Source organism: Podarcis tiliguerta (genome assembly GCF_965153285.1).
Source record: "Podarcis tiliguerta genome assembly, chromosome: 13".
Taxonomy (NCBI): domain Eukaryota; kingdom Metazoa; phylum Chordata; class Lepidosauria; order Squamata; family Lacertidae; genus Podarcis; species Podarcis tiliguerta.
The window spans coordinates 21,024,749-21,038,619 of NC_139546.1; the positions used below are offsets into that span (position 1 = coordinate 21,024,749).

General features: G+C 47.3%; 1 protein-coding gene across 1 annotated transcript; it reads left to right on the forward strand.

The window, feature by feature from the left end:
• The first annotated feature begins 4,327 nt into the window (after window positions 1-4,327).
• Window positions 4,328-8,983, forward strand: HOXB1 (homeobox B1). Its single transcript, XM_083408767.1, has 2 exons — window positions 4,328-5,151; window positions 8,491-8,983. The coding sequence occupies exons 1-2, from the start codon at window positions 4,455-4,457 to the stop codon at window positions 8,826-8,828; spliced, it is 1,035 nt and encodes a 344-aa protein (XP_083264893.1). The 5' UTR covers window positions 4,328-4,454; the 3' UTR covers window positions 8,829-8,983.
• Window positions 8,984-13,871: the final 4,888 nt, after the last annotated feature.

Genomic DNA, 13,871 nt, shown 5'->3' on the forward strand with positions numbered 1-13,871 from the left:
ATCTACACTGGGAAAGCCCAACAACTAGTTGTTGCAGTTTTAAATCTAGCCACTTTTAAACTGGCTTGCAACAAGCCGGTCTATTGAGTTTTCCGTAGGCAGACAGCTAGCCCTTCGCCATAGCAATAAAGTGGAACGAAACGGTGGTGGGAAGTCGTAAGCGGCTGGAGACACAGCAAACTTAAACAAGCCAGCCAGCTAGCTAGCTGTGATTTTAAAGCAGAGAGGAAGGGCTCGTTGAGGGAAGCTCGCGGCCATGCAGATAGGAGGATTTGAGGTTTTCATAGCGCGCTGCTGCTATGCCATATGAGAAGTTCCTTGGATGTTTCATTAAGCGAACCACGCTCCGAATGCTTATTTAAATCATACGATGCATATTTGCGTCCTGTTTGCTTTCATTCCAGTTCTCCAGTTTCTCTTTCCATGTGTATCCTACTCGCTTTTTGGTTAGGTTTTCAGGGGGGGAAACTTGGTTGTTTTAATCTTTTTTTTTTAAAAAAAAGACATTATTGTTATAGATGCCCCTAATGCTTATTTAGACCACGTGATGCCTATTTGTGTCCTATTTGTTTCCCCTCTAGTTTCTTATTCCTTGCTTTATTTGGAAGAATTTTTCAGCCCCATACTCCTGGTAGCTTAAAAAACAACAACATTATTAGTATTACAGTGGTACCTCGGGTTAAGTACTTAATTCGTTCCGGAGGTCCATTCTTAACCTGAAACTGTTCTTAACCTGAAGCACCACTTTAGCTAATGGGGCCTCCTGCTGTCACATCGCGATTTCTGTTCTCATCCTGAAGCAAAGTTCTTAACCCGAGGTACTATTTCTGGGTTAGCGGAGTCTGTAACCTGAAGCGTATGTAACCCGAGGTACCACTGTATTAGTAATCATCATCGTGCGCGTCACCATAATCTTGGACCTGTCTCTCCCACAGTTGCTAAAACAAAACAAAAACCCAATACGCGAATATTTCCGAAGGCAGGATACCTATAACACTTTTGGCTCTTCCTTTCTCCGCCATACCCTCAAATTCAGAAGCACTGATAGGACTTGATAAATGGCCTCGGGGTTTTATTTGGGCTTTAAGCCGGAAGAGTTATTTAGTAGTCTTTCCGTGACCACAATTTGATGTCTCTTAACCAGGCAAATTAATCCCGCATTTAACAAGCCGAACACCGGAACTAAGAAAATGACAAGCTGAGACCTGAAGTTAGCCATACTTTCCAAGGGAGGAATGGCTTTTGGTTTTTTAAAAAAAAAAGTTTTAAAAAAACTCTATTACCGGTAGTTACACACACACACACACACACACACACAAAACTGGGTCACCATAGTAATTTCTTCGGGAGAAAGTTCAGCCCGTAGAATGTCATGTAAGAACACCCAAGTAATCGCATTCTGATGACCCCGCAGACCTAACCTAGGGAGAGAGTCCAGCACCTGCCGGGATTCACAGGTTAGGATCGCAGGCCTCCAAAGTTTGATGAGAGCGTGGCGTATATCACTGACTCAAAGGGTCATCATGGTTTCAAGGTTTTGTAAAGGCGTCCATCTAAAAAAAATAAAACGTGGATGCGGGAAACACGTGTCAAACAGTCCTAGTCCTCAAGATGCCAAAATGGGCTCTGGCTTCCAGTCAGGTGAACAGGATGGCAATTATAGGGTTACAGCCGGCTAAGTGTTGCAAAACTAGTCATGTCTACTCAAAAAGTATCAACAACAACTGAATTCAATGGGGTTTATTCCAAGTGGGATTGGGATTATAGCCTTAATAATTTAATGTAAGTGTTAAGTACTTGTGTGTGTGTATTTGCAAACAACATAACTTTCCCTTCCTTCTTTTAAGTCGTTTTTTATTTTTTATTTTTCCCTCTTTCCTTTTTATTTCTTGGCTTCAGTGACAGACCTCCACCCTTGGGGTCTTGAAGCTCGAACAGTTATGGGGGCCCCTTCACAACCAGCAGCAAGGTCTGGGTAACCACTGTTACCTTCTTCAGTGGAGTTGTTCCATGACAGATCACCACAACGTTTTTACAAAAATTAACTACTACATCTCAGATTTTGAATGAAATTGCTGTACTGAGTTACATCACATGTCAAAGTCACTGGTGTGAATAAAAAAAATCCTGTGCCTTATAGCTTTTGAGTTATGGGAAGGGGGATGAAAATTAGGGAAATGTTATATACAAATTGCGACTCAAATTGGGTCTACTGGACCCAATTATTTGAAGCAATGTGGACTAAATTAGCTTCTGGTGTCCCGAAGCTTAAGCTTCATTAGTTCCATAGTAGATCCGCCCTTAGTTGTCTTTGTTCCTCTTTGACTCACCCTTTCTTTTCTATCTTCCCAAAATCACTCGAATATAACTCCAGCAATTCTGTACTTCCCCACCCCTCCTTCCCCTTTTCTGTAGTATGGAACCCATTAAATATATACCCCATAAAGACAGCGTATGAGGCTCCTCCGATCTGATGAGAGCAACTCCATAAATGTGGGGGTGCGGTGGGGACTCTATAATTCACCCCACCCCACCCTTTCAGCACGAGATATTGCTATCAATTCCTAAAGCCTTTGTGGACACTTCTCCTTTCAGTCGCCCGCTTCCCTTCTTCGGGGTTCTGTTTGATGCGTCATTAAAGGACCATTCGGCTACTTTCGAGAGTCCATAAATGGATGATTACGAACTTTCCCTTCCATGGGATTGCCTCTTTCCCTAGGCCATGTGTAAATTGACAAAGGAGGAAGAGACTGCAAACCACTCCACGCCTAATAGAATGGGAAGCCCAGGCAAGCAACATTTATTTACTTGTTAGCACATGGAAGACAAGAGTAACCTCCAAGCTGACGCCCACGGTCATTTGTTACTTGTCAGGATATTTACTGGTAGTTCAGCCCACGAGGAGAGCACCAGAGGTTTAGAGCAGGCCAAAAGTTCACCTACAGGGCTGGCTTTGGAGGAGAGCAGCGAAGTTTGGTGGCTCTCAGCAACATTTGCTCGGGAGGGGAAAAAGAGGAGAGGAAGAGAGAGACTCTGAGCCCCTACTCCAAACGAAACGAAAGCAACCCCTCTGAAGAAGCATTCAAGAACCCAACGCCTATTTTAGCTGTTTGCACTCTAAATCATATGAGAAACCGCCTCCTTTCAACATTGCCTGTTCTTCTGTTCTAGAATTTGCCAGTCTTAGTAAAAGTGTGACTGGAGTAAAGTGGTCTTATTGGGAGTCGTTCGCTTGTATGTTTCGATTTTAAGAATGATCCGCAGCAGCGATTAAAAACATCCCACCCCCGCAACAGTAGCTAAATCAAACTCCAGTGACAGCAAGCCCAACTGGTAATATAGCTGCTTTTTATGAAATGTAGAAAGCGGAGGGGTGAAGGGTGGGGAGGGCCTAAGGATGGGAATAAATGGATGGATAGCCAGATAACATAAATAACGGGTAGATGGATAGGGTAGATCGAATTTCAATTTCATTTGCGTTTTCCCCCCTCCAACAAAACACAATTGTGTTTCTAACTTTATTTCACAACTCATTAGAATGTTGATTGAATTAAATTGCTCTTTAGCACACTGCTTCCAGACACAAAGGCGATGTGCAAAGCAGAGCTATTTGGATTTAGTTTGTGTTGTTGTTTTTTAAGGGAAAGCAAAAAGCACTTTAAGCAAACTCCATAAACGTTTAAGTATCTTTTGGGTGATTAATTTTTTTTAAATGAGGAAAAAGAACATTTTCCTTCATAAAGAAGCCTTCCCTACCTCTCCCCATTCCCCCCTCCCTCTGTTTTACGGGATACGTGAGCCTATTGTAGCTGATATGGGGGGTAAAGCGCGCTCTCTCTCTCCCCCAGCTAGGAAGAAAAGTTCTAATTATTTTTACCGTCTTATGAGCTGGAAGGTGTGTGTGTCTTTTTAACTCACAGAACAGAACTTGAATAGTCCTAACTTTCCCCCCTTCCTATCCCCAACCCCTTTCTGTCACTTCCTTGCCCCCACCTCCCTTCTCTTCCGAAGTCTTTGAGGAGGGGGGGACCTTTTGACGTATCCGTGTTTTTAATCAGATCGATGGGGAAAAGTTTGATTGAAGTTCCTTTGTCATGCAAATGTCAAGGACTTGATGGATGATGGTAGATATCTGACAAACTTCAGGAGGCATTTGTTCATTGGGCTTGATGGCGACCACGTGGTCCAGACCCCCTCTTCCACCCTTCACCCCACCCCCACCTTTCCATCCCACCCCCACCCCCACCCTGAAGGCTTTGGGAAGGAGGGGTGGGGGTATGGGGGGCTCCAGGGCTGGAGATCCGTAGATGGGAAGGCTTCGCTCTCTCCCCCTCTCTCCCTCTCTCTTTTTCCTAGTTAACTTTTGACATACTATCTAAAGGTTGTAGGGCAGAAGGGATCCCCGTAAAACAGGCTGACCCTCTTCCATCATTGGCAAAGGAACAATACCTAGAATGAACTTCTTCTTAGACTATGCAATTTGTAACCGTGGGACGAGCGCCTACGCGCCCAAGGACTACCAGCATCTCGACCAAGGGACAACTTCCTTCCCATCTTGCTCAGGTACCTCTCCTTCCTGTGACAGCTATCATCAAGAGGGACGCTTCGGGACGACGGGGGTGGGCGCTGCTGGGCTCAACGCCCACCACCACCACCAGCAGCAGCAGCACCACCAGCAGCAGAACTCCAGCTACCCTCCTCCTCTTCCTCCCAACCCTCCTGGCCTTGGCATCTCCTTCGCGGGGTCATCCCAGCCACCGGGTACAGGATATTCCGCAGTCCCCAACTGCAGCCCAAGCTTCGCCAACCAGCAGTTCTTCCTCGGCCCCCAGGAGACGGATGGAGGCTACTTCCAGCCCTCGGCCTACCCTGCCAGCGTGGCTCCTTCTTCCTCGTCTTCCTCTTCTTCCAGCCTCGGAAGCTTACCTGACGGTTTCTGTGCCACCCCGGGCCAGTTCCAGCCCCACCTCTATGGACCTGAGCAGGGTGGCTATTTGCAAGGGGCTTTTGGCAACCTTTCCCCGCCCTTACAAGAGAACAAAGACCCGCGGGCTTGCTCGGGCCAGCCATGCCCCATGGCTGCCACCACCGGCACGGCCACCACCCAGACCTTTGAATGGATGAAAGTGAAAAGGAACCCTCCCAAAACAGGTAAAGCCCCCTCGGTTCCCTTTTACAAGACGAGGGGAGGCTAGCAGAGGCTGGTTTCCATATTTCCCCCCTCCACTGGAAGGTGGTTGTTGTCTCCGTCGTGCCTTACTCCAGAGCATCCCAAGAGCACGTGACTTGTGGAGTCACATGGAGGCAGGATCTGGTCCAGAAAAACAATACTCTTAGGCCCTGCCATCACCAACTTTCCCATCTCTGGCCAGAACGCAAAAACCATAATGGGTTAAGTGAGTATGTAGAACAGAGGGCGTGGGTGGAAAGGAAACGGATGGTACAATCTGCCTCTGTTTCCAAAGTTGCCAGAGGGGAGAGAGAAGGCCAGCGTTAGCTTTAGGCCCTGAGAGGCGGACGGAGGTTCAAGCTGCAGAATGGGATCTAGTGGAGAAAAGGACGGGATCTTTCCTTCCCAGGGATCACCTCCCCATCTGGTTATGGGGCAGGCAGGCTTGTTTCATTCATTATGTGATATGTGTATGCCGCTTTTCAGACGGACATTGCCTCTCAGGGCTCTTTCACAGCACTCAGAAAACGTGACACCAGTTCATTTGGTTGGGGTTTCACCCAGCATGTAGAGGCACGCATGCGCACGCGCGCAACGAGCTCTTCTAACATTCCGCGGCACTTTCACTCTTTGGTCCATGCCCACGAGAAGAGAATCAGTGTTTCCCCCTCCCCCACGCGCGTGTTATAAAGGCATGTCTGAGCCGAGTCGAGAATGGTGGTCCTGTGGCTGCTTCTTCACACCTGCAATTGGCCGCTGCAGCAGCAGCAGCAACAAGGTTACCGCTAAATGCTGCTCCACCAAGCCTCTGCCAGTGAAAATCAGGACTGCCTCACACCATTCATCCACAAGGGTAGAGGAGTCTAGTGGTGGGCATGGCATCCTGAAGACAACTTTCCTACTGCTGTAGTCAGTCCGGGCACGCGCAAAGCCCGCGAGACCCATCCCCTCTAAATGTAGGAACTGGGAAGTGTCCATTGGGTGCATGTCAGGCATAGTACCAGCTAGAGCAGTCCTGGCTCTATGGAGGCTCAGCCCAGCGCTGGGTTTTTCTGATGGGCAGCATCCTCTGAGGTTGGGGTGGCCGAGTCTTTGATTCCTTGGAGGGTAGGGAGGCGCCTTCTCTTGGAGGAGTAGTCCTTGATGCCTGTGAGCAGCAACCATTCCAAACGAATGGCGCTCACGCAGGAGAATGTCGCCTGAATAGCCCCCAAAGTTCCTCGCTGTTTGTTATCTGTCAAGTTACAGGTAGGAAGCCGTGTTGGTCTGCCGCAGTCGAAGCAAAAAAGAAAAAATTCCTTCCAGTAGCACCTTAGAGACCAACTAAGTTTGTTGTTGGTAAGAGCTTTTGTGGGCATGCACGCGAAAAGTATATGAAGAAGTATCTGAAGAAGTGTGCATGCACACGAAAGCTCATACCAATAACAAACTTAGTTGGTCTCTAAGGTGCTCCTGGAAGGAATTTTTTTTATTTTTCAGTTTATTCAGCTGGTTTAAAAAGAAATGAACAACTCTTACAACCACCCCAGTAGATCTGACTGGGGGAAATCAGAGGAATTTGCAAGCAGAAGTAGGGACAAAAATTAAATTAAGGAAAAGACCAGTACGTTTGGGGGACTGGGAAGCAGGACCGGCATAGAGGCAAAGAATGGATAGAGGGTCGGATAAAGATACCCGGTACAGGGCTTCAGAGTCAACCCGAGCATTTGTTTCTGACGCTTGGCTTGGAGCAGTGCAGTTAGAAGCGTAGAGAGTGCCCCTGAGCAGGTGCAGAGTATGCCCCCCTCGTCACTAACCACAGTCTTCTCACACCCGGGATGTAGAAGATGGTGTCACAATTTCCCGGCGTGTCTTTTCCTAGCAATTAAGCATTGGCTGGAATGTTTATTGGGAGAGTTTTCTTATCAGGCTGGGTCAGAGTTAACAGCTGAGTTCACCAGAGTTTAGCCCCGGATCCTGTTTAACTTTACGGACCACGTGAAGCAGTAGTTCGGTTGATACGTTTATCCGAAATAAATCCAGTGGGAGAATTACCTGTTTGCCAAGGCAACGCACACACTTGTAACCTAAAACTTGCAAGTGGGTCCCTGCAACAAAATGTTGCACCATTAAGTGTTTCTTGTTCAGAGTTCCCGTCATTCTATTCCTCTCTCTTTCCTTCGATGTCCTTCCTTATCTCCCAAAGCCAGTATCCCCGTACCCACTGAACATACCCAGTCCTCATTTGGCTGTATTTGAGGTTTTTCTCTCCTTTTAGGGTTTTTTCTTGGGGTGTGTGTGTATAATTTTAAAAAAATTAAATTATTTTCTCCACTAATGCCTACGTGCAGAGTTCCCCACCTTCCTGGAGACATTGAAAAATAGCTTCTCTGTGTGAACCAGGAAGTGACCTATCTAGACAATGAGATGGTTCTTTCTGCCCTTTATCTCTCTCTGCGTTTCTCTGTCCTCCTGTCCTGTTCCAGCCTCTCCACTCCAGTTGTCAGGTTTTTTTTTCTACTCAACATTCGGTGCCTTTGAACCATTATGAGAATGGTGTGTGTGCAGGTTTTGCGCAAAAGGTTAGTGTGCGCTTTTGGTACTTGTGCAAGTAGCCTGCACTTCTTTCTGCCTTCTTTCTCGAGCGTTGGAATTGCAATTTTGGCAGCAGAACGGATGGCATGGTATTAGAGTATCAAGATAAAACTATTAAAACTAAGATGCCTTAAAACTACAAATAATAATAAGCAATAGTATTGTTAGCCGCCATAGGCTCCTGCAGGAGAAGGGCAGTATAGGAGAACGAATATTCCATTAATAATATACAAACAGCGGCCAACTGATTTGATGTGTTTCTCTTGTAAGCCGCCTTGGGAGCGGTTGTGGATGAAAGGCGGTGTACAAAAAATAAGAAGTAAATAAACAGAAACTGTTAAAGGTGGGGGGGGGCGGTAAAGTTGTTTTAAAGGGCAATGGCGAATAATGCAAAAGTGTCATCGTGGGCCCCAATTGTCACAACACAATCTTCTACGATCCTAGATTGGGGCGAAAGAGTAGGAGCCCTCACACCAGGAGTAAAAAGGACCCTCAGTGGCCATACTCCTAGAATGTTCCTGAAGAAAAGACTGCCTTTGAGCATCTGCAGAGTGCACCTATCCCTGACTGCTTGATAGCCACAGACCTGTTCCCACAGACCCTGCAGGTGGTGTGGAAACGGGGGAATAATCCAAAGCTCCCCCGTGGGTGGGCGTGTATGTGCTTCTGATTTTAGACCCGAGGGGGCTGCAATTCTAACGCATGGCTTCCTCTCCCCCTTGCTTTGGCCTTGTGGCTCTGAACAGCGACCGTTTCCGACTACGGCTTGGCCGTCCACGCCAGCACCATCCGGACCAACTTCACCACCAAGCAGCTGACGGAGCTGGAGAAGGAATTCCACTTCAGCAAGTACCTGACCCGAGCCAGGCGGGTGGAGATCGCGGCCACGCTGGAGCTCAACGAGACCCAGGTGAAGATCTGGTTCCAAAACAGAAGGATGAAGCAGAAGAAGAGGGAGAAGGAGGGTCTGGCCGGAGCCCCCGCCTCCCTCAGCGGCTCGGCCAAGGAAGCCAGCGAGCCGGCCTCGGACAGATCCAGCAGGTCCCCCACGCCCGACGCTTCGCCCAGTTCCGTGTCCTCTTAAAGGGGGAGACACGCGAGGTCCTCCCACCCCCATCCGCACTGGAATATCCTCCCCACCCACAGGCCCCCCCTTTAATGAAATAGCTCCTCCTTGAACAGAAACGCCAGGCCAATGCGCAGGCTGCCTTAAACCTCGATCGTCAAGCGCAAGCATCACACGTCCTTCGAGGAAGCCACCGCGCAGGCACGTGTATGCCTAAACGCGGGCATCTGTGCACACGGACGCCTAGATTGTAGGTGCACACGAACAAGAACCGCGTGTTCAGAAACAAAGAACCGTGTGTTCAGAAACACACCTACAGATCAGCTTCCAAATGACGCCCGCATATACTTTCTCTCCTTGGGTATGATTTTTTTCTGGTGGGGAGGGGTCATAGGAGCCAATATTTGTGCCTCCCCCCAAGTTGATGGGCATTGCCATTCAAACAGTGTGCGCGCACTACGTCATGTGATCGATTATGCGGGGCGGGGCTTACCTGCCCCCGCCCCCCATATTTTATTCAAGTTGGCGCCCTCGGGAGCGGTGCTATCTACGCAGAATCGGTTATGGGCTCGTACCATCAAGAGTTACTGACTGAGGCTGGTTTGCAGCTTTTCCCGCGCCAGCCTGCTCTGACAAACCTTCATGACAGGTACACGCGTGTTCCTTTGCTGCCCGAAACATCCACGGAGCAGGACCGCAAATCTCACACTCCTCCTTCCTTGGCAATGCGGAGGAACCCATCGCCAGCTATGTATTTTTCCTTTCTCCCCGCACCCCCTAGCAGAGATACCAAGAACTGGAGATGAGCGATTCCTAAGGGTAGCCCTTACTCTTCCCCTCTCCGTTATGTGATAGGACCTCGCCCAAGACCAGGAGCTGCCCGAAGTGTGCCTGTCTCTTTGAATGCCTAGTTCATCAAGACGACTATATCTCAGGGACAGCCGTTTCCCCACCTTCCTTTCCCAAAATTAGGAACCGCACTTTCAGCAAGATTTGAGTGTTTCCGTTTTTGACTTGGGGACGCAAGGTGTGGATCTTACTTTTCCAATGGATAAAACGAGGGTCATATTTGCGCGTTCGTCTGCTCGCTTGTTTCTGACTGTTCTTTACGCGCGAACAATTTTTGTAATTAAAAAAAGTGTGGACATTTTATATAGGACGGAATAAAACACACGCTCTCTCGCAGCCCAGTTACAACGCCGGAGGCCTTGGAGAAGCAATTCTCCCATTCATCTCCAATGTTGCACTAGAAGAGAACAGGGCCTCTGCCTGCTGATAGCCCGAAATAGTTTGGCTACATGGAATTCCTTTCACGCACCAACTGTAGTTTCGCGAAGAGGCTTTCTGACCGTGTGAATGCAGCATTTGCTAAAAGGGAAGCAAGACAGCAGATAGCTACTTATTAATAGCTCTGTTTTTATTTGTCTTTGATGTCAGCACCAAAGTTTTAATGACCATAGTGATTATGATGTTTAATATGTTCGTGGGAATGTGCCTCAGCATCGTATTAATTCACTAGCCTGATGAATGACTCATCTTTTCGCTAAGATTTTTTAAATTTTATTTTTTATTGTGTTTTAGGCTATAACAAAACAGGCAGAAAGGGGGTATTGAACCAACTAAGGTTGGTACTAGAAATATGCCATTCTAGGAGCCTCCTAGAATTCTGCATCAGGCAGAGAAGCCTTCCTTCCTTCTGTGAGCCATAGGGTTTAGGCAGCGGGAGAGCAAAACCCCAAAATCCATAGACTTACACTTTGTAATTTTCATAGAGGATTTTTAGAACTTGGCTAGAGGATTTATCGAACTTGGCTATCATCTCTTCCAGCTGACAGGAGAGCCAAATAGCTTAGATACAGCCAGCCTTTAGCAGCATAAAGCAGTACATAAGTGTCAAAAGAGGATGTGCTCAACATCTGGGGATTTGCTGTGTGCTTAAATCCCTTGGAAACCAGGAAACACCCTGAACTTTAAATGTGCTTACAGTGGTACCTCAGGTTACATACGCTTCAGGTTACACACTCCGCTAACCCTGAAATAGTGCTTCAGGTTAAGAACTTTGCTTCAGGATAAGAACAGAAATCGGGCTCCGGCGGCGCAGCAGCAGCAGGAGGCGCCATTAGCTAAAGTAGTGCTTCATGTTAAGAACAGTTTCAGGTTAAGAACGGACCTCCGGAACGAATTAAGTACTTAACCTGAGGTACCACTGTATTAGGAAAGTAAATTCTTTTGGTGGACAGGTCTTAGGTAAAGGTAAAGGGACCCCTGACCATTACTTCCAGTCGTGGCTGACTCTGGGCTTGCGGCGCTCATCTCGCTTTACTGGCCAAGGGGTACAGCTTCCGGGTCATGTGGCCAGCATGACTAAGCCGCTTCTGGTGAACCAGAGCAGCAGACGGAAACACCGTTTACCTTCCCACCAGAGCAGTACCTATTTATCTACTTGCACTTTGACGTGCTTTTGAACTGCTAGGAGCAGGGACTGAGCAACAGGAGCTCACCACATCGCGGGGATTCGAACCGCCGACCTGCTGATCGGCAAGTCCTAGGCTCTGTGGTTTAACCCACAGCGCCACTTACCCTTCAGCCAATGCACCCAGGATTAAGCATATCTGACTAAATTTGGAGGTGGGGGTGGACAACTTCCTGTGCATTTGCCTGTTGCTATGAATGGGAGCTTGGCAAGAGCAGCAGGCCCTCTTTCTTTGACTTCAAAATGCAAAGAGGTTCTGATTTGACCATTAGATATGAGGAATCCTACAAGAAACATCAAAAGTTTGAGAATTTGGGAAGGAACTGAATCTTCTCCTCCCTCCTTCCCTCCTACAAACAACCCAACTCTTTTCACATTTACCATGAAATAAGTCCCACTGAAGGGATGCGGGTGGTGCTGTGGGTTAAACCACAGAGCCTAGGACTTGCTGATCAGAAGGTCGGCGGTTCGAATCCCTGTGATGGGTGAGCTCCCGTTGTTTGGTCCCTGCTCCTGCCAACCTAGCAGTTTGAAAGCATGTCAAAGTGCAAGTAGATAAATAGGTACCACTCTAGCGGGAAGGTAAACGGCGTTTCTGTGTGCTGCTCTGGCTTGCCAGAAGCGGCTTAGTCATGGTGGCCACATGACCCGGAAGCTGTACTCCGGCTCCCTTGGCCAATAAAGCGAGATGAGCGCCGCAACCCTAGAGTTGGCCACGACTGGACCTAATGGTCAGGGGTCCCTTTACCTTTTTAAGTCCCACTGAATTTAATGGGATTTACCCTCTAGTAAGTGACTTAAGGAATGCAGCCTTATTAGTTCTCTCCCTCCCTCCCTCTATCTCTCCCTGGGCTATGACTTATGGGATAGTAGTATACAAGGACCTTGGAGAACATCTGTAGACTCAGGGAAAGCTTTACTTGCATGCACAAAGCTGGGATTAGGCAGGCTAGTATTTCAAGTCAAAATAACGGTCATCCTGGCAGTAGGGATGGGCAACCTTTCTTTCCGTTTCAGTTTCTCTCAGTTCCTGTTTTTCACCAGTCCTAAATTTTCCACATCAGTGTGTGTGTATCCTCATGATAATCCATCAGTATTTTAGTGTTAATTACTCCTAATAGAAAAAAAAACACATTTGCAAATAATATAATGCCTTAATATAATGCATTTTGCATGTCCCCCCCCCCATATATGTATTATTTAAATGCACACTTTAGTATATGCATTTTTGGGGTACGCATTATTTGGCATAGCAAAAAAAAATCAGAAATGTGAATGTTGAAAGATGGCTGTGTTTCAGTTTGTGCATTGTTTTGGAAAGTATGGCTTTGATAGGTTGACTTTTAATGTCTCCCCCATCCCTACCAGGCAGGCAGGCAGGCAGGCAGGAACCTCCTGGCCTCTTTGCTTTTAGAGATTCTCCTCTAGGGCTTGGCTGCTAACTCAGAGGAAGACACTTCAACTAGTTACTTCTAAAACAGTTCCAAAATTACTTTTAAAAAGAGAAAGAGAGATAATGTCTTGGTTTGACAAATTTAAGGACTTGTTTGCATGGAACTGAATTTTGACCGATATCATATTGCTAAACTTTACTAACAATTTATCCTATATTTATTATTCCTTCCCATAGATTGAACCCCAAACCCCCTCCCTATGAATGTAGGGCGACCTGGGACAGACAGTGCAAGCTTTTCCAGTTTCACTAACATTAGCCCTAGAGCAAAACTTTTAAAAAGCAGAAACTTTGTTATTATTATTATTATTAATTATTATTATTTAGATTTTTAATGGAATCTAGTGTTTTAAGCTGGATCTGGAGACACTGTCTCCTCCTTGTGCTTTATATCTTGAACCGAAACTACCTCAACCTAAATAAAGTATAAATTTTCTCAAGTTTCTTGAACACTTGGTTTGGCCGTCTTTTCCTCTGTTGCCCCCTGCCCTTTGATACAACACAAACATTTGTGGGGAGATTACACTTCCACTGTGTAGTGTGTCCAGTATGGTTGCCTCACCTCAAAAGGGATGCAGTAGAACTGGAGGAGGTTCAGAAAAGAGCCAGCAAAATGGTCAAGGCATTGGAAGAACTACCTGAAGAGGAAAGATTTGAGGCTATATAATTCAGAGATAAGGTGAGTAAGGGGGAACACGACAGAGGTGTACAGAATTATGCATGGTATGAATGAAAGGAATAGTAAAAAGTTGTTTCCCTCTCTCATAATACAGCCATTCCCTGGGGGTTTTGAACAGCCTAGTTTTCAAACGTTTTGGCTCCCGAATGCCACAAACCCAGAAGTGACTGTTCCAGTTTGCTAACTATTTTTGGAAGCAGAACGTCCGATCACTGATGGAGGAACAGGGGTGCGGAAGGAGCGGACCGCCCCCAGCACCACTAATCTGGTAGGGTGCCATCACAGCATCCCCCCTGGACATGCACCACGCACCCCCTCGAGCGCCAGGCACCATGCCCCCAGAACACACGCCATGCCCTCGCAGGCGGCATGCCACACCCCTGGGATGTGCATCGTGTCCCCCAGGGTGCCAGCCACGCCCCTGCCTGCTCTCCTCCCCCGGTAGTGGAGCATGCA